Source organism: Apostichopus japonicus, chromosome 19 (assembly GCF_037975245.1).
Source record: "Apostichopus japonicus isolate 1M-3 chromosome 19, ASM3797524v1, whole genome shotgun sequence".
Taxonomy (NCBI): Eukaryota; Metazoa; Echinodermata; class Holothuroidea; order Aspidochirotida; family Stichopodidae; genus Apostichopus; species Apostichopus japonicus.
The window spans coordinates 2,370,521-2,394,996 of record NC_092579.1 but is presented as its reverse complement, the minus strand read 5'-3'; the positions used below and the strand labels follow the sequence as shown (position 1 = coordinate 2,394,996).

The 24,476-nt window shown below is 36.5% G+C and overlaps 2 protein-coding genes across 2 annotated transcripts in view; both read left to right on the top strand.

Moving 5' to 3' along the window:
- LOC139959916 (tubulin-specific chaperone D-like) overlaps positions 1-5,449 on the top strand; it is a 35,542-nt gene extending 30,093 nt beyond the window's left edge. Inside the window, exons 32-35 of the mRNA XM_071957849.1 lie at positions 938-1,047; positions 1,337-1,415; positions 2,666-2,747; positions 3,198-5,449. Coding sequence (XP_071813950.1) covers positions 938-1,047; positions 1,337-1,415; positions 2,666-2,707 — 231 coding nt within the window. The 3' untranslated portion in view covers positions 2,708-2,747; positions 3,198-5,449. The remainder of the gene's footprint in view (positions 1-937; positions 1,048-1,336; positions 1,416-2,665; positions 2,748-3,197) is intronic.
- Positions 5,450-11,402: 5,953 nt separating this feature from the next.
- LOC139959772 (extracellular serine/threonine protein kinase FAM20C-like) lies at positions 11,403-23,402 on the top strand. The gene is made up of 10 exons (XM_071957614.1): positions 11,403-12,126; positions 14,896-15,026; positions 15,393-15,471; positions 17,310-17,402; positions 17,691-17,803; positions 18,857-19,040; positions 19,814-19,926; positions 20,395-20,476; positions 20,942-21,001; positions 21,741-23,402. The coding sequence occupies exons 1-10, from the start codon at positions 11,741-11,743 to the stop codon at positions 22,024-22,026; spliced, it is 1,527 nt and encodes a 508-aa protein (XP_071813715.1). The 5' UTR covers positions 11,403-11,740; the 3' UTR covers positions 22,027-23,402.
- The last annotated feature ends 1,074 nt before the right edge of the window (positions 23,403-24,476 follow it).

The window sequence follows — 24,476 nt, the reverse complement described above, 5'->3', positions numbered from 1 at the left end:
TTCACATGTCTTTTATTCTGGTATTAACTGAGCTTAATCATTGTGCAAACCTTTTCTGTTCACGTATTTTTTATTCTGGTATCAACAGAGCTTTTTCATTGTGAACATGTTTGTGTTCACATGTTTTTGATTCTGGTATTAACAGAGCTTAATCATTGTGAATATCTTAGTGTTCACACTCTGGTAATAACTGAGCTTAATCATTGTGAACATGTTTGTGTTCACATTTTTTTCTATTCTGGTATTAACTGAGCTTAATCATTGTGAACATGTTTGTGTTCACATGTTTTTTTGTCTGGTATTAACTGAGCTTAATCATTGTGAACATGTTTGTGTTCACATGTTTTTATCCTGGTATTAACAGAGCTTAATCATAGTGAACATGTTTGTGTTCACATGTTTCTATTCTGGTATTAACTGAGCTTAATCATTGTGAACATGTTTGTGTTCACATTTTTTTCTATTCTGGTATGAACTGAGCTTAATCATTGTGAACATGTTTGTGTTCACATGTTTTTTTGTCTGGTATTAACTGAGCTTAATCATTGTGAACATGTTTGTGTTCACATGTTTCTATCCTGGTATTAACAGAGCTTAATCATTGTGAACATGTTTGTGTTCACATGTTTCTATTCTGGTATTAACTGAGCTTAATCATTGTGAACATTTTTGTGTTCACATGTTTCTATTCTGGTAATAACTGAGCTTAATCAGTGTGAACATGTTTGTGTTCACATGTTTTTTATTCTGGTATTAACTGAGCAAGACTACATATAGTGGATTTGTTTCACATTTGTATAGAACTTTGTTTTGCTTGAACAAACTTGAACAAATTGTTAATAATTATAATACCATCTTCTCTCTAATCTGCGATGTCCTAATATAAAATATGTTTTCAAGTTTGCAAATTCACCAGGGATTTCCTCATTTCATCTAGATTCGAAAGACAGCAGCTAACAAGTTGTACGAAGCGCTGCTTGTTTATGATGACATTTTTCCAGAGGAGAACTCAGAGACTGTCCAAGAACTGCTCACCGAAACAAACTGGTGAGTTCTGAAACTGGTTGCTCTGCTAAATATCGAGTAAAGCACACATGGCTGAGATAAATAGACTATTCCAGCAGATCATGTGAAAGAATGTAAGAAATCATTTATTCAGTAAACTTGTTCTCCACTGCACTTCCAACATGCCACCCTACAGCTAGATTTCATAAGACAGATTTGTTTTGCAACATCAGAGAGGTGATGGTGGGTTGAGATGGGATTGGATGGGGGGATGGACTTAAATTTAACATATCATATGAAAATGTTATTGTTTGGTTTGGTTTCAATGTAGGCAAGATTCCATATCTGCTGTTCGTCCCATCCGTAACCAGCTCTGCGATCTTGTCGGTATTCCTAAACCAATCGTGAAGGTGAGTAAGACTGCCCGATCTGTACTTTTATACAAACCTGAATTCATTTAAGGAACGTGTCATTTACAACTCGACCCATTCTCACCCTTGCTGCTATTTCATTACAACTACCAAACAACATGGGTTCACTATAGTCCATGGTGCTAAAGTCTGCTTTTCAGAAATCACTGACCATCTGTCCCCCCCCCCTCCCGCCACCTCCCTCCCCCTTGAGGGATTGGATGTGCAAATTAATGGGCCTTCTGATAGTGGGTAAAGAGGTGGTTAAAACTTAATAGGGATATACTATTAGCATAGTGCTGGATAGCTCTGTAGGTAGATTGCAGAAATTGTAATCCTTAGTTCAATGTTTGGAATAGTGCTGGATAGCTCAGTTGATAAAGTGCAGAAATTGTAATTTTAAGTTCACTGTTTGGAAAATGATTCTAGCTAATGAATTCTTTGCTACTTTAATCAGATTTATCAAGCATTAAAACCATTAAAACTCAGTCAAGAAACTATACCAAATTAGTACAAGAAAAGACCTGGGGAAACAAAACTTTGAAAATTGTATTGATGACAATTAGCTTCAGTGATTTAGTAAGATTCCTCTGGGGCTTGTATCCATGGTTGAGGACCATGCCATGAAATTTACTTTATAGCTGTGCAAAATTACACTACATTTTCAGAAAATGACACCCAAGTAATGGACAATTGTCCAATGCTAGCACCATTCTATGCGGTACTAAAAGACAATGTTATACTTCAAAGCATTGGAACAGACGGTAGGAATAATTAAGAAAGTTTGTGAAGCAGAGTCAGGATACGTTTACCATGCATTTTACCATGCATTATACCATGCATTTTTACCATACTGTCAGTAGAGGTGCTTTGATGTGTGTCATGAAAGTACAATTTATAAAAATTGCTCTAACTGTAAGGAAAAGACCCAGTGGGGTGTATAAACTGCTTCCCGCTTCCTGATGATCCAGTTATGGTTTGGTTCTGTTTGAGACACTTATTGACAGTGCTGATCAGTGAATGATTCTCAAAAAAGACAAGAAAAAGGACGGTTTAATTTGGGATGACATTGTAAACTTAACAAGCTTTAGGTTTTAAGTTTTTGATTATGAAGGACACAACTCTTATATACCTTAGTTGCCTGTATCTACGATGTTAGATGTTAATTTTTGCCAATCTGCATTCCACAGTATTGGAAGGTATTTGATGGAATGTGAATATTAAAGAGAATTTGTTTGTTTTGTTTTCAGACCAAACAATCTAAAGCAGAAGAAGGAGATGATCAGACCTGATTTTTCTTAAATTCAAAGCTTAAACTGACGCTATTAAATAGTGGGTATTTCATTCTCTCTTCACGTTACTATAATGTGTGGTTACATTACTGGCTGTGTGCATTGCTTGAGCAAGGGCATTATGTTACTATAATGTGTGGTTACATTACTGGCTGTGTGCATTGCTTGAGCAAGGGCATTATGTTACTATAATGTGTGGTCACATTACTGGCTGAGGGCATTGCTTGAGCAAGGGCATTATGTTACTATAATGTGTGGTCACATAACTGGCTGTGTGCATTGCTTGAGCAAGGGCATTATGTTACTATAATGTGTGGTCACATTACTGGCTGAGGGCATTGCTTGAGCAAGGGCATTATGTTACTATAATGTGTGATAACATTACTGGCTGTGTGCATTTCTTGAGCAAGGGCATTATGTTACCCTATTGTGTGATTACATTACTGATAAATATTTATAAATTTAATCCTCTCTCTGTTTTTGCTTTCAGGATAAATGTTTGCTCCAGTCGTGAAGTTTTCTTCAAGTTTTCATCCTCTAATCATGGACATGCCTGCTTAAAATACCTTGATTGTCTCGTTAATCTTTAGGCCTCGGTTAGAGCTAAAAAATACAATTAAATATATCAAATAGATTGTACTTTCAAATATTTTGCCAAACATGAGAAAACAAAAATCAATATGAATTTTGTTGTAGGTGAAAATAGATCCATAAGTGGACAGATTTTAAACAGAGCTGTTATACTTGTAAGGCTCAGTTGTTATCATCGATTTAGAGTTTGAGTTGTCATTGGAAAGACATCTACCACCTTGTTGCAATGTTGATAACAAGTTTATGCAATATAGTTGGGGGGGGGGGGAGTTACTCATTTTGGAGGGGCATATTTAATAAACATTGAGTGAAAATATATGAATTGAACTACCCAGAACAATGACTGTATCTCTGTAGGACACTGTCTGCTTTCCTGGCAGTGTGTAGTTGGTTTAGTTCTGAGAACATAAGGAGGGAAATGGAGGGGTAGCAGTGAAGGGTGAGGTGAGAGGGTGTTAAACCCCACTAGATTAAACCAAAGAAAAATTATCATGTCTAATTACACACTGCAGTCCAAGTACAGCTGGTAACTCATTGACTCTAGGTGTTCTAGAGATCATCACCAATATGAGTGTAAGTCAGTGGTCCAAAAATATATTACCTCATGACTCCTGGAAGTCCATGAAGATCAATCCAGGACCCACCAGACCCCCACCCATCCTTCCCCTCAGAAAGAATTCTCAGCTGGGGCTGTTGATGTCAACAAGCTCTGAAAACTGGACGTATGTATGTGCACTGCGCCTGTGTACTGTGAAGATCTCACAAGAATATTTAAGAATTTATTTCTTGTTCGTTTATAGTTGCCTCAGTTTGTTGGTTATCCACCATGCACCAGTTGTTCGAAGGAAGTTCCTATGGAGAGAAAGGATTAAAAAATACAAACTTATTGACAATATTTTATTGATGTATAACTTGCTCTATTCTGTTAATTAGGAAGTCTTATATTAGTTTATTTAAGATATTCAGTGAAATGATTCTAATAGAGCACATTGTTTTGGTCTTCCTCACTTTTGGGCCATCTAGGTTGGGGCCCTGGACCCTCTTGATGAGGGACCCTGGACCCTCTAGATTGGGGCCCTGGACCCTTTTGATTAGAGACCCTGGACCCTCTTGATTATGGACCCTGGACCCTCTAGATTGGGGGCCCTGGACCTTCTAGATTAGGGGCCCTGGACCCTCTAAATTAGGGGCCCTGGACCCTCTAGATTGGGGGCCCTGGACCCTCTAGATTAGGGGCCCTGTACCCTCTAGATTGGGGGCCCTGGACCCTCTAGATTGGGGGCCTTGGGCCCTCTAGATTTGGGGCTCTGGACCCTCTAGATTTGTGGCCCTAGACCCTCTAGATTGGGGACACTGGACCCTCTAAATTGGGAGCCATAGACCCTTGAGATTGAGGGCCCTGGGATCTCTAGATTGGGGGCCTTGGACCCTCTAGATTGGAGGCTCTAGATCCTAGTCCAAAATTGTACATCTGCTTTCTAATGTTATGTTTCTATGAATAGCTTGTAATATCTTTTCTCTGCTTAGCCACATTTTGTCATTAATTACAGGTTCTTGTTTAAGTCTATAATTGCACACTTTACACGTTAGATTAGCAAGAACAAAACGGATCCACTTATCATCTCAGTTAACACAATGAAAATAAATTTCAAGCAAATTTACAGCTCTCAGATCGCAAGATTGAATGAAGTTCAGGATCATGTCACAGAAGTGACTTATGTTTCGATGTAGACTACATAATATGAAACATGTAGAATATAAACATTGTGTTCTTTCAAGTTACTGGTTAACAGATCACAGTTGAGTCAGTTCTTATCGTATAGAATAGTACTAATAGTTACTCATAGTTAATATGTTGCTTTGCATGCCTCAGTATCGTCGTATGTGCAGTCTAACAAGTTGTGTACTATTTTGTAATACGATGCTAGCTAACCCAATTCCCTGCACAATACTGTGTCTTGTTTGACATAGGGAGAATCAATTAGATGTTTTATCCATTGTTACACATTGTTCACACATCATTAGTGTGATACAGCACGATTTGGTAGGGTTCGATAAGATAACCTTTGCCCCTATAATATTGATGTGCTTTGTAAACGCTATGCATGTTAGAATAGAAAAGGACAAGTGAATAAAAATCAACTCAAATCATTGGTTTCTCCTTTTATCAGATTATTATTTTGCCTGCACACTGTCTATATGCGACGCAACGGTCCTTCGTACAGGCTTCTTCAAAATGGACTTCCATTTAGGAACAATAAGGAACGTTAGAGAGGAGTGGACATGGGGGTTAGAGGGATGTGGGGGGGGGGCGGGCGGGGAGTGTTCTGCGTTGATTTTCCTTGTTTCAGCAAGTTATTTCTTCCTGGTGTACGTACTACTTAGTGCGTGGACAACTCCACACTCCACTACCTCTTGATCACGTGCCTTTCTTTATTGACCAGTCTTGCTCGAACGAGTGGGAGGGGTACTTCTGTTAAACAGTTAACTTTTCCATTATCAATAAAAACTGGATATGGAGAAGGACGTGCTGCTGGAAATTTTTCAAGAAGCACTTCACTTAGCGGTGTTTTTATTCACCTTGAAAAAGTACTGTCTCTTAATCACTGAGGGATGATGAGGCTGTTGGCATCTTCGAATTAGCTTCCATCCACGTAGGAAAAACTTTGTGCAAGTTTGAATTCTGTCCGCGTGAAGTTATTCAAACACTAACTAAAGGCTCAAGATTATCTATGAAATGCAAAGATTGTGCAATTCATGCCTACATTACATAATCAGAATAGTATTAAATATAACTAGGACATGTATTGATTTATTATCGAATCGTGTGTTGTTCTCTCCGAGCGGGTTTCAGTTGGCTTTAATTTTGTTAACATACACTACAATCAATACGTCTGAGCAAGATATGTTCACCATGATAAAACAAAGAGAAAGGTTAGGAGCGAAATCAAAACAAAGTACAACATGAACACGTCACTGAATAAGTATATCCAAAAATAGAAACGGACGAAATGGATACTGATTCGGTTTATATCAATATTTTGACGAAATCACTTGTTGGGGTGGGGGGGGAGGCACCCATAAACAGTTAATAGCCTTATGTAATACACATAGTTTACTGCAAGAAATTTGATCAATGCATCACCAATACCATCATCATCACCATCATCATCATTTAGACGCACCAACCGACCATCCTGTTAGAAATAATCAAGACAAACGAAATATATTTCCCAGTGTTTTGCAACAAACTGATTCTTAGATTGAGATAACTTTTCTATGTTGACATGTCACTTGTTCTTCAGAGGCCTTTCCCATCTGCTTGAAATTATATCACCCTAGTCTATGTTCCACATTCGATAGTTCTGTATTCGATATTCTATATTCGGTATTCGACGTTCCATATTCGATATTCCATATTCAATATTCTATATGTTTATCTGTAGAAAGGAAAACGTTCAAGGAACTGCCAATCAATGTTCCATCACATCTATAGTGGTCCTTAGTCCCATATTCGTTTTTGTTGATATAGTTTATAGTTTTGTACTCAGTTTTCACAGTTTTTACAATTTTCTTTGGGAAATATTTGTTAATTTTGTTAGATACAAACACCCTGTTATACTTGTGACCAGATTAATTATGAAAAGATCTACAATAATACGTCGTTTCTGTTTAAATTATTTCAGTAATTTTTTTTTAAATTCTATTTTGTGATTGATTTGTTTTGTAAAAAGTGAAGGGATTTTCTACCAAGATTTAAAGCAGTGTGATTTAAATCGACCAATAATCCTGCTTTAAACTAGCTTTTTAAAATTTGATCGGCAATTTTACCCTACTTATAACTCAAAACTTGTTTGTCATTGACAAAATTAATTAAGACCCTTTCAAAAGACGAGGAAAAAATAGTAAGTATCAGAAGTTATTTTATTCGATCATAAAATTCTTTATCGCCCAGACACTTTCATACACGCACGTGCAATGATGCTGATCAGAAAATTTCAAAATAATATTTGCTTTTCAATTATCATATGAATTGAAATGTGTTACCGTTCATTGCTAAAGAAAGTGTTTTTTGAAGGGAATTACTAGGTACACCAGTGGTAGTCGTAGTACGTTTGCAACAACCTAAAAACGAGTACAAGAATTGTTTTTCCCTCGAGTACGAGTGGACGGCTGTTCTCACGAGTGCTCTTGATCAATTATGCACTGTAGTATATATATGTACTATCAGTGGCGGAGCGTCCATACAGTCAGGGGCGGACCCCCCCCCCCCCCCCGACGGACTCAAATGGACTGCTGGCGCCCTTTTCAGCTCTTTACCCCTTTTTTACTTATTCGCGATTATTGACTTTTTTTTATTGCGCTCTCATCTACCTATTGACATTTGTCACATTTTGTTGAAGTAATTTGGCGATGACACCTATTTATTTTTCGTTTATCTGCAAATTAGCCAGGCCCGGAAAGGGTCATTTCCGGTGATCTAGGGAATATCTGTACTCAAAAAATTTCTGTACGCTACGCGCCAACCTGTGGTGGCGTTCCGCTTAGATAGTGTGGAATGCGCCCCTACAGACCATTCTCGCCCCTCCTGACCATTCTCGCCCCTCCTGACCAATACCCCTAGCTCCGCCACTGTGTACTATAGCTGATATTCAACACATTCCGAGTATGCCGAGTACAAATCAACGACGATGAATACACGAGTATACAGATATGCATTATGCTAGTACACATTTGCACTAGTAAGGACTCAATATACGACTTAAACACAACGAAAACAAACTGTTCCTTTGTAACATCAAAAAACAATCTCGTAATCGATGAAATATGACACCATTAGATAAGTTGCCTTTAAAGAGGAAACCTTCATTTTTGTCATAATTGATAGATCGATCACCTTGAAGAGTACAGAAAATAACGATACAATCGACATTCTGCTTCCAACACCTGTAATAGTTTTACTATAGTAAGATTATTATAACAAATCCTTTATTAAAACAACAACAGCAACATATTACCGTAGTTATATTTTTGGATGGTATTTTAACAAGAGTCATCTGAAAACAATAAACTTACCACATGGACGAATGAATATTCATTAAAGACTAAACCAATATGCTGGTAAGAGACTAGGATATCATGACCAACGACAGTGTGTTCATATGTAGGGAAACGTGAAAAAGGAACACGGCAACGATTTGGTATTGCTGAAAGGTTTTCACTCTTGTAGGCTCCTATACGGTCTAGAAATAGATCTTGAGAGAAAGACAGACACACACACAGAGGATACATACATATTTGTGAATTGATTACTCCATTCATGATGTATCAATAAAGGCAGCAGTGCTTACTCTTCTACACGTTCTTGGCAATTCAAATCATTTCTGTACCAGTTGACTCTCTGCAGAATATCGATGAATGTTTATCTTTGATAAACCTTTTGGCCTTTTGGCTAAGATCATGTGTAGTATCTGTTCCCTTTCGAGGGGAATGGTGATGCACACCCGACGATGATCACACAGTCACAGTCACAGTCTCGATGCAAGGGGACTGGGGTTGAGAGTGGATCAGTCGTTCGGTAGTTTGGTTTTCGTTCCCAGGTTCTTTCCTGGGCAACGTTTCTTAAAAAGTATGTTTGTCTTTGATAAATTAAACATTTTCTTCCAAACATATGGATACAATTTTGCAGAGAGATTTTAACATCTCGGCAGCAACTTATGTTTGTTGTCATATTTACATGAAGTTTTGTTTTTTATCATTCAGACGATATCTTGGAGCTGTTTATAAACTGTCAGTGTGAACTCTTTTAAAAGTCTTAAAAGGAAAGAATAGATCCCTGATAATTTTTAAATAATAGTTAACCAATAACACACCACGAACGATGGAATTAGGTCGAATCGTACGTTTTTAAATGTAAAACTAAAAGTTCAAATTCTTCCAAGCTGTATAAAATAGGATTTCAACTTGTTTGAATTGGGAGTATTATCCCAATTATGTTTATTAGCTAAATCTTTAAGTTAGAATGAGGGGTATCCAAGTATTTGTAAAGATTTAGTGGCTTAATTGATATAAAGTTTAGTAAAAACTGTTGGTTGTATTGACTGACGGGTTCATATTCGTTTCCGTATACAGTCATAGCGATCCAAGGTATAGTGCTATATATATGTGTGTGTGTGAGGTTATAATAACATCCGTTATTGTAGCAATATTGACTACACTAATATGCTGGTAGGTGACGCCACGAACTGAAATCCCAAAACAATGGGTTCAATATCGGAGCCCGCTGTAGGAATTATTAGGTGTATATATATGACCTATTCAGGCGTACTTGATTGGGATATTCATAACTATATATAGCCTATACAGGTGAAATATGATATGCGTTCATATAGCTACAAACTTATAGACTACACCAACATTTCCCCTTTCCACCCGATCGCATGTCATCAGGTTCAATGCTTGATGGTATGTTATATTACACTAAGTCAAATGCGTACTAATTTGTACGTAAACGGGTTGCCTCAAATATAGGCCTACTTTTCTACACAACATTTTACACATTATCAAAGGTTTTGTCATTCGAGCTGTAGATTTGTTTAAATGAAACTTTGGCAATAATAATGTATATTCACAAGGGCGTAATAGAGTACCGTATTGATGGTGGTGCTGTTGGGGTGTGTGTGGGGAGCTTTGATCTCGGTGCGTTGGTCATCCAAGAGGGTGTTGGGGAGGGGGGGGGGTCGAAGCCCTCGGAAACTGCAGCATTTTCAGATATTTCTTGTTCTCTCATGCATAGCGATTTTCAAGCACAAAGTGAAATGTTAACATGTGAGTTTTCCTTGGAATTTCTTTGAAGCCCCTAACTTCTTCCGCTCCAAGTTCTCCCCAGAGTCATAGTTCTAGTGATATTCAACAGGCAATCTAACGTTGAAGTAAAACTCGAGTGATAATTAGCACGTACACCTTATCTCTGACGTCACAGATGTCAAATGTGGATCGCGAGGTACGAATGTCAAACCAAACGACAGCTACAGGATGCTGTAAATTATATTTTCATATTTATTTGACCTTCATTGATTTCAAATCAACAACAATAACCTATTGACCTTATGACCACTGGCGAACAATAGGACATTGTTTAGAGCAAACAATAAGCATGTACCTGGCATCATATGCATGGAAACAATACTGACCGCTAAACAATGGTCTTTATTTAACGATGGACGTTATAAGGCGAATACATTACATGACAGCCGAGTAGTCAAATTATGGACATTGTTTTCTTGCCTTTTCTTTTCCAGTTAAGTGCGTTGATTTGCTGCTACGAATAGGTTATTACTAAGTATTATTAATGATCTTATTAATGTAATCAATCCGAGCGTCCGTTTGGAACAAAGATGATTACATATTTGATATTTACGTGATGTGAAAATCTATTTGCTTGTTTGACCAGAGCATGGATTGGAAAAGCTCGCTGTCAAAACTGACCAATTTCGTAAATCATACATGACGGAAAAGTAACGAAAATGAACTTTTGAATCCGAACGAGCTTTAATGGGTAGTATAAATTACATTATAAAATATTATATGTGAAGTGTTTTAACATTGCTAACATTTCGTTGCTTATGATTATTATATACATGTAGCCACGGGGGAAGGGGGGGGGGCATGGACAATGTTTTTTTTTATTTCTTCCACATGGCTTACATTATTTTGATGACACACGCTTAACATGAATAGGCCTACTTAAATGTGCAACACAAATAACGATGAAATGATGTCACTAATGCCATCTTACATCTTAGACATTTTTCCCAAAGAATAATTTCACAAGAGAACACCCTCGTCCTTTGACCACTCCCCAGTTCGAACAACAGGGTCAATATTGTGCCCCCCCCCCTCTCCCAATTTAATCTCGGGCTACGGGCCCTGATAACTAGATTATTATTAGCTATCTCGCATCGATCTTTTCAATAACCAACAACCCTTCACTTCATATCGAATCATTCGCTGTTTTTGTGGGGGGTGTTATGTTACGTGGTATACGTTTTCCATAATTTGATATGCATCCATATTCAACTATGACGTTGCAATATCCGCTATATATGTGTTCACGTCGTCAACACAATGACCTTCATAATACTCTGTTGATCTCGAATTAGATTCTAAAACTCTATGAAGCATGAAGTTTGCTGAAAGTTGAAATATTGGTGTATTGGTGTAACCTTTTGTAAGGCATACTGTATGAAGCCTTACCGTGTTAACCGGTTAAACAAACTTTGTATTGTAGCGGTGTGGAATCAAGCTGGGGTATAGCCTATACAATAAGTCCAGTGTGCTGACAGACACACAGTCAGGCAGGCAGGCAATCCCGTGTTTTCATTCCCGTGTTTTGAAGTACCTTACTACAGTCGGTTGTGTACAAGTATCGTTGTATTAAATATGAAGCTAAGACAACGTTGGATAACCATAGGTCTACTTATACTCCTCATATGGTTATGTTCTATTCTGGTGGCTATTCGATATGGGAATTCAACACATAAACCAGACGACAGGGTCCCTGTACACTGGGGCATTAACTACATGCAGCCACCACTTAACTTATCGCTTTTACGTGACCGGGACATTTCGGCAAAGTCTAAGCCTGGACTTAAAGGTTTACCCAAGGAAAGCACAATTTATATAGTACCGCGTAAACATCCCAATTATACATACGTCGAAGTGAAGAACAGGTCGAAATTTGAGGCATTATTTAGAGATTTCCAAAGCCTAAACAAGGTTCCGAAAACATTGTTAGAGAATGATAGATTACATCTTTTTGAGAACCCGTAAGTATATATATGTCTACATATATCGGACTGGATTTTTGTATTTATTAACGATTTATAGCTAGAATATATAAATACTGTTATAGCTAGTTCACATAGCAATTAACAAACATAGATATTCTCATGTCGGGCTGGTTCGCTGTGATGTATTGTGGTTCCAATTACGAAAACTTTCCATTGAGAGCTCTGTCGCTAATATATAGTGAACTTCCAAGTAATCTCGGTTCGTGTGGAGATTGTTAAGTTTACCATAGGCCTATAGGTATAGGCTTAATGCTTTAAGCTTCAAGATAAAAGAACATAATATAGCCTACAACATGTTATATGTTAACCTTTGATATTATACACAGTATAAGGTAGTGCATATATGTCCATACGTAGGCTACTGTATATAGTTACGTACACTTTAGTAAATATTTAGAACCTCTTTGAATCTTGGCAATCAGTAGTACACTGGGCATACGGTGCTAAACAAATACACAAACAAGGTCGATAAACACTTCCATTATTGTGTCTGTTGTTTCATAAAGTTGGTTCCTTCTGGGAAGTATCATAAGTCTTTATACCAGTGTCTTGGGAATGAAACCTCCACTAGTAATGGCAAATATTTAAAATCGTCTGTGCTACGATGGCAGGTATAGATCAGAATGTACAGTATTATGAAATGAGATGCATTGTTATTCCTGCATGGCAGGGGGGGGGGGGAGGTAGGGGTTGTTGACTTTTAACAGCCGTTGGGGTGGGGAAGGGAGGGGGATTGGGGACAGTAATATAGGTATCTTCAATCCGATAGTATTCATCAGCTGCTGTCACGTGGTGCGTTGCCCTAGAGGTGTCTAGCCTACGTTAGCTGAAGCGAGGGTGAAGTTGAGGGGGGGGGGGGTGGGGAGAGGGGAGGGCTGTTTGAAGGCGACAATGGATGTTAAAGCAGCATTTTGCGTTTGGTCGCCGTTTTCTACTTTTTTGACATGTCCATCGAGTGTTTTACATATATCAATCACAAAACAGCAAACTAAGATATAAGCCAAGTTTTCCCTGCCAACATCGTTGATTGGCGAGCAATTAAGGATATTTGCAGATAATGAGAAAAGTGTCCACGACAAATTCCGCATTTAAAGTTAATCGCATACAGTTCCCCAAACCCACTAGTTTGAATTCAACCAATCAGAGATGCAGGTTTAGTTATGAGCCGTTGCTAAAAATAGATTCAAGACTTTGCGTTGGTAAAACCAAGGAGTTGTTATGGAACTCCCCGGTACAACTGCCATATAGACTGTACACAAATCAAGCATGGTGTTGTATTACGTATTTGTCAACGACGTTCTTAGTGTTTAAATATTCATATTATGGGCGAGGTTTATTGGGATCCCAACGGAAAATATCTTGGAGAAAAAACAAAGTTGAAAGTTGCACATTTTTCGACATTTATGCCACCATTTCAAGTAAGATTTAAATAGAAAAGCTAGTTATGTATGTCGTTATGGCATAGTGGAGTCAGTGAGGTGATGACTGAGAAGGAGTTACATTGTTACATAGATTGCCTCTTTTGTTTCAGCAAAGCTAATTAGTTGAGTGTGCTTGGTAACTAGTGGGATAACCGTTATGAAGTATGACTCAACAAAGTAACTTTAACAGAGTAACCACATGTAGTGAACATTGAAGGAAAGGGTTCCATTTCTTATCGGTTGTAAACACTTCTTTAACCTAACACACATTAACATATATGCTATGTAGATAGAGTATTTATGGTGGTTGTCCCATGGGTATAGTGTAAAAACATTCATAACAAGCTATATCATAAAGTTGGTTATTTCATGCAGTTTAATTATCTCCAACAAAGGAATTTGTTCAACCAACCGTAATTGGTAGATACCACTGTAGAAACTAATTACAGGCGTGTCAACACCGTTCTAACTGCGTTTTGGCAATAAGATAGGAACCAATGAATAGAGTTATATTACACTCCCTTATTTTTTATCTTAATTAGCTTATCAGTGTACTACTTTAAACCAAAAAGAAAAGAAAAATAGTTTTACATAGAATTCTTATCATGCACGAAAGAGCATAACATAAATAGAAATTTGCTTTGAAATACAGCAGACAGCGACCAGAATAGAACAGCTCAAACAGTGCCCCCCCCCCCCCCACAACACACACACGCATATATATATATATATATATATATATATATACATATTATGCTTATATATATATATATATATATATATATATATATATATATATATTAGTAATGTTTTGACAATTAAATTGGTTACGAATTCGTTCTTTTGTTTATTTTTTGACCTTTTTTACCCATAATTGGTTAGTTGGATGCATATTTTGCAAGGATTCCTGCATCATTTTTTTTTTGGAGTGTGTAGATCAACGTTCTTCGGAATTTTATATATATTCGTAATATATTCGTCCAAATCTTTAGGAAAGTATCACTCCGAGGAACGTGTCTTTTGTGATGATTTAAGCGTCTGGTGTGCAACTGATCCAGGTTTATTACAGCATGTTTTCTTTAAACGTTATTCATTTTTACGTATACCAAATATGAATGATTAGTCATTGGTAATTGCGTGCCTGATCAACTCTGCATTTTTAAAACAGGGTCGTTAAAATACCTGCGTTTGATCGTAAAGATAATTACACGACTTCATTTTAATATAAAAAAATCAATCAAACTGATTTCTTCCAAATGAATATCGTAATTGGCAATGTGATGGATGAATTTGTAACGCACCTATCCATTTTCGTTTTTACCAGGTCGGAGCATAACGAAATCTTTGAAAGGTTTTTCAAAGGCATAAACAGGTACGAGCTATACCCATACAATGATAGTGACGTCATCGAACCACTTATGAAGTATCTTGGGCAAGCACCAATCGTCTCAGCTAGTAAGGAAAATAAGCTTTACCAAAAAAATATATATCTACGTATATAAATATAATCGATAGCGAAAATTATACAGTAATATATCATATTATTTTGATAAGTATTACAAACTTTTTTTTTTTTTTTTGAAATCCTGGTCCTTCAACAGTACATTCAGACACAAGTGACCAAACAACAAGTATAATCACTTTAAAAAGTTAAAAAATTAGCCCCCCCCCCCAAAAAAAAAAAAAGTCTTAAGGCCATATATAGGTTAGGGTATGTGTATGGTAATCAAATATAAGAATGTTTAAGAATTTAAATTATTAAATGGAAATATGAATGATTTTGTTTTCCTATGATATGATGTTGTTTTCTTATAATCACAGAAGAGAAAAGTGGTGGCACGCAAGTAAAGCTATTTTTTACATTTGAGGACCAGTCAACCGCCATTATGAAGCCATGGAGGTATGTAGTCAAATGAAACAATATAAACTGCGCGTATCATTTTAACAATAATAGTAATAATAATATTTGATTTTGATATAGCGCTTTACACCATAACCTGTCCCAGAGACAATCCCTCCATATCGGCAGCAGTTATATACTGCGCCCAATGACGAGTTATCTCACAGGTACCCATTTAACCCCTGGGTGGAGAGAGGCAAGTGAGATAAAGCATCTTGCCCAAGGACACAACGCAATGAACTAGGCATGATTCGAACCAGCAATCCTTGGATCGCGAGTCCGACGCCCTAGCAAATTGGCCACCACGCTCTCGTGATCCTGCTGGGGAAAAGTTTTATTATTTTATCCTAATATTAAGTTGCATCAACCATCCTACAGTTTATTATTTAAACGTGAAATTATCGGACAAGCAAAATATTCTCGAACTGTATGATATATGACATCAACCGATTTGGGCTTATCGTCATGAAACAAAGTTAAGTTCAAAGCAGGTTGTGTGCTTTATTGTTCAGGGTAAGATTATATTTGAAGGTCTAACACTTATATAAATCGATCTTTATGCTTTTCTTGCCCTTTTTATTTGGCTGTTTTGAAAATTGCAAGTTACGATATTATCATATTTTCTGACCTCATTTCAGGAATAAAATAATAAATGATGTGTCCAGGAAGTGTGCGCCATTGCATTTAGGCCTATTGTATGTACTTTATGTTTATATTTGATAAATTATATTTGAGAATGCATGATGATGAAAAATTCCTAAAAGTTTGAATATCCAATTTCTCCATCTAATTCGGAGATATAAGTTACAAGGAAATAATTCCAACCACCAAACCATAACAGTATCCACCCTGACTCCTTAGCTACCTCAAAAAGAATACAAAGGTGTAGCACGGCGATCGCCCGAAAATTTGATTTCGAAAACGTTGGTAGATGTTGTCGCCAAGCTTATGCTAGTACAGCAAAAACAATTTCGGTAGAGAAATCATCTACTCCTATTGTAATTTATATGAGTCTCGTAAATACCCAGTTTTAGCTGATGAAGATAGGAAAAGAGGAGGAGAGGCAAGTAAAATTCCGGAGGGGGTGGGGGGGGGGGGTGGGGGTCCCTATATAGCCTCTATGAAACCCTCTATAAATTAAAGTTTAATTATGCCTCAGATTTCGACATTTCACGCTCAATTTTGACTTTTTTTTCGGGGGGAAGGAAGAAAGGAAACCCAGAGATCCTAAAATGGATGTCGGCTTCAAAAACCGAAAGACCACACCCCTCCATTTTAAAGGATTGATCCGCCCCTAATGTTGGATGTAAAAGGTAAAGGGAATGGCGTTCCGATTCTATGACAGGTTCTTCTTCAAACTTAGACTGACGAAAACAGAGAACAACATATTCAACACCGAACGATGCATAAGTGTTACACGTCAGCAATACTTGGCACAACCATATGTAATATGTTCCTTGTTCCTTAATCCGCTTCCTGTATAGTCATGGTTTATTTCGTTCTCATTCCATCAATGCCACTTACACTTATCTATCGGCATACTTTCATTGTTGCACAATTTGGAATTTTTTATTCGACTGCCAAGTTTTGCTGACGAAGGTCCCAGGGGGCCGAAAATTCCAATATGTATTTTCTAAAACAATATTTCTTATTTGTCAATTATGGGTCATATCTGATTTCTCTGCATTTTTCTAATAATATTTCTTTTGGAGTACACGTGGATTTTCTTCATAATATGTAAATATATAAATATATATAGTTAATTATTTGTTGTTCTACGTTCTCGTGTTGTTTGATTGTTCTTAAGTTTATTTTCTTTTTCTTGTTAACTTAAATAGAGTTCCTAGAGAATACGAGACATTGCCAGATCATTATTATTTCGCTGATATTGAGAGACATACAGCAGAGATTGCGGCCTTTCATCTAGACAGGTATGGAGGGATTTGATTTTTAAATTTTTTTTTTATCGTACTCTTTGTTTAGGGCAGGGCTTGTGCTACTTGGTTCCGGCCACCTGTTGAACCTAGTCCCCTGTAGGTCCCAAATAATTTTCATGAATTCAGGAAATTAAAGTAAGCTTAGGTATATAAAACAAAATTACTTTCATAAGAGGTAACTTGTTCCGAAAAATCTACTCACAGTTCTCATTTCTAACGATTTATTATAACACAAAACGATGACCATAAATCGCACCCATGACATGTCTTATGTCGTTTCAGAATTTTGGATTTTAGACGAGCGCCACCCGTGACTGGCCGCATCCTCAACATGACATTTGACATCCGACGTGTATCATCTCGTGCATTAAACAAAACGTTTTTCATCTCTCCCGGTGAGTAATCATTATTCTCTCTCCCTTTCTTCAGGTAAATCTTTAGCGACCCTCCTTCATGTCTCATTCCCAGATACTGCAAGTATCCCTCCCTGTACATGCCGACCTACGGGACTACTCGGCATGTCGGGACTACGCGGGACTACTCGGCATGTCTGGACTACTCGGGACTACTCGGCATGTCGGAGTCTTTGGTTTATTTCAATAATACGACTGTCATGCACACAGAATAACAATTTCGAGCTTGACCCGGTCAAAGATGTATCCACATGACACTCGACGACACAGGGCACATGAAGGGAATGCGTTGGGGGTGGGGATGGGGGGGGGGGTGGTGGGCGACATCGGGTATGGGCCTATTTATGCATCGTAAGCTATACGTAAGAAACAGTGGTCGGATGTCATTTTGCTGAACTTGTGGTCAGTGGATCTGCCCATAGTAATATCAGACTGTCATTAGACCATGCTAACTCTATATATAGTAATATATCAGACTGTCAATATCAGGCCATGCTGACCCTATATATAGTAATATCAGACTGTCAATCAGACCATGCTAACTCTATATATAGTAATATCAGACTGCCAAAAAGTTGAGAATGATTAAGTCAGACTTATTAAGCTGAATTCTGAAAGATTTGTCCCGTCTATTGATTTCAATCAACTTTTTCTTTGATGGAATGAAAACTATTATATCCGACCACTTTCCAGATATATTGCGTATTGCTTCCTGGCCTCCTTAGAACAGTTACTGTATGATAGCGTATACTGTTATACTGTTTTCGTTCTACTCGCTATGCATTCGGGGCTTAGGTTCTTTGGTCACTATTGTTTCCCCGATTACGGTTAATTATTAATGGAAAATTATCAAATCCCATTGTTTTCGCGATTAAAGTATATTATGTGGTTTAATTAACATTCTTGCAGTTCAAATCATTCATTCGACTAAAGCTGATATCCATGCAATTCCAAAACAATTTATAATTACTGCCCCTTTTAATCCATTAACGTTGGATTATTATTTAATGGAGATTTAATTTAATTATTTTTCAGCCAACAACCTTTGTTTTATGACCGATTGTTCTCAGTATTGCGGCATCTCTCGAACACCTGTGTGTGGTAATCCAGACCTCATAGAGAGCAGCATTGGTGCCTACCTTCCACTAATGAATGGCGCCAAGAGAAAATCATTTGACCATCCTTTTAAAAGGTCTTACAGCAAAAGATCAAAAGCCGCGTGAGTTTCAAAGATTCTCATACTAAATTCCTTCTTTAAGAATTTGAGAGGGATGTGGGCGGGGAGGGGGCGGGGTAGCGAAAGGATAGGGATGTGCCCTCTCCACGTCAGGCCAAAGAGCGGGGGTTGGGCAGTGTATAGCTACAACTTGGACAAGTATAGTCTCTGCGAAAGGTCATTTCTCCATTTTACTCTCCTACAACCCCGTCTCCCCCAAACAAACTCTATTACATAACAAATATAATTAATATCAAAATTTGAGAGAGTCCTTGATTTGCTCGCACTCCATTCTAGGAATCAAAGCAAATGGGCGATGTGTTGTAACAGAAATTATCATCAGTGAAAATATTGGAATGAAAATAATTTATTTATGGTATATCATCACCCATTTTTACTTCATTATTTTCCTTTTACATTTGTGTTTTTTTTTTACATTTGATTACATTATAGTTCTTTTGTTTGAACTCATAAATGTTGTAACAAGAACTAACTGACTTGTAGTCCAGAACGATGGCAATTTTGCGTAGTAATTAATTCACGAGAAAACAAATTGTGTTGCCTAAGTTTTTTTTTTTTACAAAGTTCTCCGACCTCGTTGGCTGAGAAAAGCTTTCATTTCTGTTTATTGCAATTGATTCCTGAAAAAATATTACATCGAGTCAATCCTACCATGATCTTTATCACGTGCTCATAGTATTGTAACAGATAAGGGGTTTCCATAGGGTCAGTTTCGGACGGGGCCTTACAATTCTTTTGTCTATTTTCTTTGCCAGGTGGGAGGACAACCCCATGTACTGCAAAGAAGTCGTTATGAAGCAGACAGTATATAGCACAGGGAGACGAATGTTAGACATTATAGATTTAGCTATCTTTGATTTTCTGATGGGTGAGCATGAATTAATTAAAATAATATATATATATATATATATATATATATATGTTTTATATATATATATATATGTTTTATATATATATATATATGTTTAATATATATGTATATATATATATATATATATATAAATATATATATATATATATATATATATATATATATATATATATGTTTTATATATATATATGTTTGAAAATATTTGCATACCTATAAGTGTGCATACTTGTTAACTCAGTTTTGCACTCTAACTTCCCTCTACACCTGCACCCTCTCCACCTTCAATAAAAAAAGGGCAAAAGAGGGGAAGGAGAAGGAGAAGAAGGGGAAAACCCAACAAGGCAGATTAAGGGAACGTATTATTATTATTATTATTATTAGTATTATTACTATTATTATTATTATTACGAGGATCTCTTTATTTTAATCGAGTGTGTTATAAGGAATTTCATTTCTCTCTCTCAGGTAATATGGACCGACACAGCTACTATGTATTCAAATATTTTGGCAATTATTCAACCATTTTCAACTTTGATCACGGTCGAGGGTAAGTTGATAACTATAACTTTTAAAAATTTGACACAAACAAACAAAGAAAAAAAAGGACATTATGGCTTTTAAAGTTTAAATGTATATATGTTAAATCCTCCTGCAAGCAGGAACTTGCAAAGAAGCCATCATTGGCTTATCAAAGCCGTAAGCTGACCGAAGTTAGTCTCTTAGATTCATATTTAACGTCCATGATTATGACTTGTCAATTGTCAACAACTCTGTAACTGGACGACATACATTAATCTTGGAGTGACTCGAACTCGGGACCTTATGATTGAAAGGCAGGCACCGGCGTTAACCACTGAGCTATAACACTCCTGAAAACGTTATTTTGTAGCCCATATATAAATATTGTTCATGGCGGGTATTTGTGATATGCAACTTCATAGTTTTAACCTTCTTATTCTGGACGGATCCGGGGAGAGGTTTATTGTTTGTTTGTTGTTTATAATCTTAATAGGTTTGGACGGTACCAAACCGACGAGTTATCTTGCTTAGTTCCTTTAACTCAATGCTGTATGTAAGTATATCTATCTATCTATCTATATTTATCTATATAATTTTCATACTTTGCATATCATAATAAATCATCGCTGACAATAATTCATACTCTCTAAATTTTAAATCACGTGTATATTGATGACAAAATACATATTTTTAGATATATATAAACGTAGGTGGCTTTATTACATTTAAAGTAATGTGAACAATATTTAGGAGAAAATTGCATTGTGATCAAAGGGTAAAATGTTGCTTCTAACTGAGATTGACAGTTTTTTTTTTTAAAGATTATCAGTATTTCAACTAATATGGGCGGCTGAAATTGAAAATATTATATATGAACTGCTCTTCAAGTTCTCAAAAGTTTAAATTTCGTGGAGGCTGAAATTCTTAATTTTTCTTCAACTTTCTCGAAAGTTAAGAAGGATCAGAATTTGTCAACTAAATGGCTTTCTGGGAAACAAACAGGGTTATTAAGATAATCAGGACGAGAGATGTTAACCGGTCAATCTTTGGTGACCAATTTTGTTTCTTCATTGATATGTGGTAACAAAAATTGATTCAAAATATTTCAAATTATTCGTGAGTCATTAATATGCGTAAATATGTTTTCTGTTCTTTTAACATTGAACGATTTTGAGCAGTTTCATTTAATAAAGTTGGATTGCCAATTTTTTTACTATGTGAAAATAAGTTTGCTATGTAACTTTGAAACTTTTTTTTTCATATTTCATAGTTCTTTTATGATTTCTTCTCAGAATTCGAAAGTCTACATTCCAGAGGCTTTTAATATTACAAAAAGATGAATATAAATTAGGTGACGTCATGAGGGAGTCTTTGTCAACAGATATTATAGCACCTGTGTTGTATGAGGCTCATTACGCGGCGCTTGACAGAAGACTCGGAATTATTATAAATGCTGTGAGAAAATGTACCAGTGATGCGAAAAGTATCGATGAAGTACTTAAGCCCGAGCCACTAATGCCAAATGTAGAAGAAAGGGAAGAAATATTTGACGATTCTTCGGATCAATCGAACCAATGAAAACAACGATAGAGTATTGAAATAGTACTTTTTACGTTTTCCCTGGAGTGTGTGTGCAGATTACGGGAAGAGCCAACATATATATATATATATATATATATATATATATATATATATATATATATATATATATATATATATATATATATATATATATATATATATATATATATATATATATATATATATATATATATATATATATATATATATATATATATATATATATATATATGATGCTTAAGTGTTTTTTTAGACCAGGTGCTTTCTTCTATGGAAACGTTAAGGTGTCGTCGAAATTTTAAGTCGTCTTTCTATTCAGCAATCATTCACACAATAGCAAATTGAACTGTTCACAAGATGGCACATATTAATCAATTCCGTGCAGTAATTAAGTAGTCAACTCTTCATGTAGTTGCTACAATTACCAAATGCATTTGTTTCAAATGACAATATTTCATTATTTCGCAGCAAAATAATAAATCATTTACCGTAAAGTGAATATTTTAACAATTTTTCAATTTTAATTACTCACTCGTTGATGTTGTTAAAATTGTTCGAATAAAAAGATCATCAATTGTATTTTCATTTGCAAGCAGTCTCAATTCACCAATTCGACATTCTCTTGGAATATAAGTAAGTAAACTGCAACACTTGGATGAAAGTTGTTGACATAATTAGAGGAACATTAACATTTCGATGGCAACTTGACGTTTTGTATATTCCTTTCCTATTCTTTTAAGTCTATATTTTGTTTCCATGTTTATTAATTTTCTAAAAGGCTGGGGTTGTTTTGTTGTTTTGCTTTGCTACGTGGGGCAGGCTTCATGTTATATGAATGAAAGCGATAATTTAATATATACAAAATTACATTCGATATTAATGACGAGCACTTTTACAGAGGGCGTGTGCATGTTATTACGAAGTGTATTAGAAGGGCGGGTATCATATGGTGCATGTGGGTTATATGCAAGGTTCAATGTCACAGACGGAGCTAGGTCAGTGTTGAACGCTGATGCCAATCATTAAATCAATACCAAAGGCCTGGGAAAGAATATAGTCGCGATTTGACTCTCGTATTGTTACTCGTTTCTGTGTGTATGTTAGTGCGTGTGTCTGATTGTTGGTGTATGCGTGTGTGTATATACGCTCCTTTCCAAGGGACTGATGTTTTGTCCGTTGACCTCGTGTTAAGAAAGTATTTCTTAAAGCGATAGATAACGTTGAATACAAAGGTTTGTGCTATGAACTAACAACAATGTAGCTCATTGTTTTAAGTTTCACTTTTCAAACTGTATGCATAAATTTGTTTTCTATTGACGTTTTATCGACTTTCTCTGCCACGATTGTAATTAATATCAATGTAACCAATTCTCCGTCAATTTTGTAATTTCAAACTTTTTATTAATTCTTTTCTGTGAGTTTTCCGTTATTTGATTTACTTACTCAATTTTCACAATTGCATTTCTAAGATATATGAGTAATAGTCAAAACTGTAAGTGATTGGTTCGTTGCAGATGTGTTTCCATAACGACAAGCTCTGGTGATCCGTTCCATTGGACAGAGGAAAACAGGTGCAATGATAAATAAAGCCTTATGAGAGGGCGATCAACCAGAACACAACACTCCGAGCGACAGATCGGGCCCCGGGCCGACAATAATTTCACAAAGGGCCCTACTCGCACCCCTCATTTGCTCTTAAGTATATATTATGAAAATGACAATTCAGTATGATTGTGATTTGTGATTTTTTTGGTCGAGAAGAAAACAATAATCGAACGCATGTTTTGTCAAGACTAAAACAATAACAACTAATGGGACACATTTGTTTTGGTTTGAATTTTTCATTCGCTGAATCTCTGCAAATGGGCCAATTGTTTTTTGAAAAAGTACATCGTGATGCCTGTGTGATTATTTACTATACTAAAGTGACAAAAATCGATTGTAGAGTGAGAAGCGGTTAGTTCATGCCTGTAATGGAATACATAATGGAAATTGTAAGGTCAGGGGTGTCACTACGGTTCGAAGAGTAAGGAGAGCAAGGGCGGCGGAACCGGGGGGGGGGGGGCACGTGCCCCCCACTTTTCCTCAGGTTAAAAATGTGCCCTTTTTCTACATAAAAATGGAGGTGTCTCAAGTTAGCAAGAGGCAAGGGAACCAGAATGAACACTCGAGAAGGGCCGTTTCCGGCCATCTGAGGGGTTTGTAAAACCAAAAATTTTCTTGTACGCTCCGCGCCAACTGATGGTGGCGCTCCGTTCAGATAGTCGTGCATACAACTTTGCAAATCCTGGCTACGCCCCTGACTTTTAATGAACTTCTGTGGGTCAAATTAAAGCTATTTCGAATGGAAAAATTTGTTAAGATATTAACGAGAAATATACTCTAATTCGGAAGGTTCCTACATTAGCAACTAGCATGATTTCACCTAATTTTCTCTATAGAAAACT

What these genes read in the sequence shown, in the direction of transcription:
- LOC139959772 (XM_071957614.1), top strand. Translation starts at nt 11,741, where the DNA reads ATGAAGCTAAGACAACGTTGGATAACCATAGGTCTACTTATACTCCTC. An exon ending in TTACATCTTTTTGAGAACCC is followed by an intron (nt 12,127 to 14,895) that starts GTAAGTATATAT and finishes CGTTTTTACCAG; the next exon opens with GTCGGAGCATAACGAAATCT. An exon ending in AGCACCAATCGTCTCAGCTA is followed by an intron (nt 15,027 to 15,392) that starts GTAAGGAAAATA and finishes TTATAATCACAG; the next exon opens with AAGAGAAAAGTGGTGGCACG.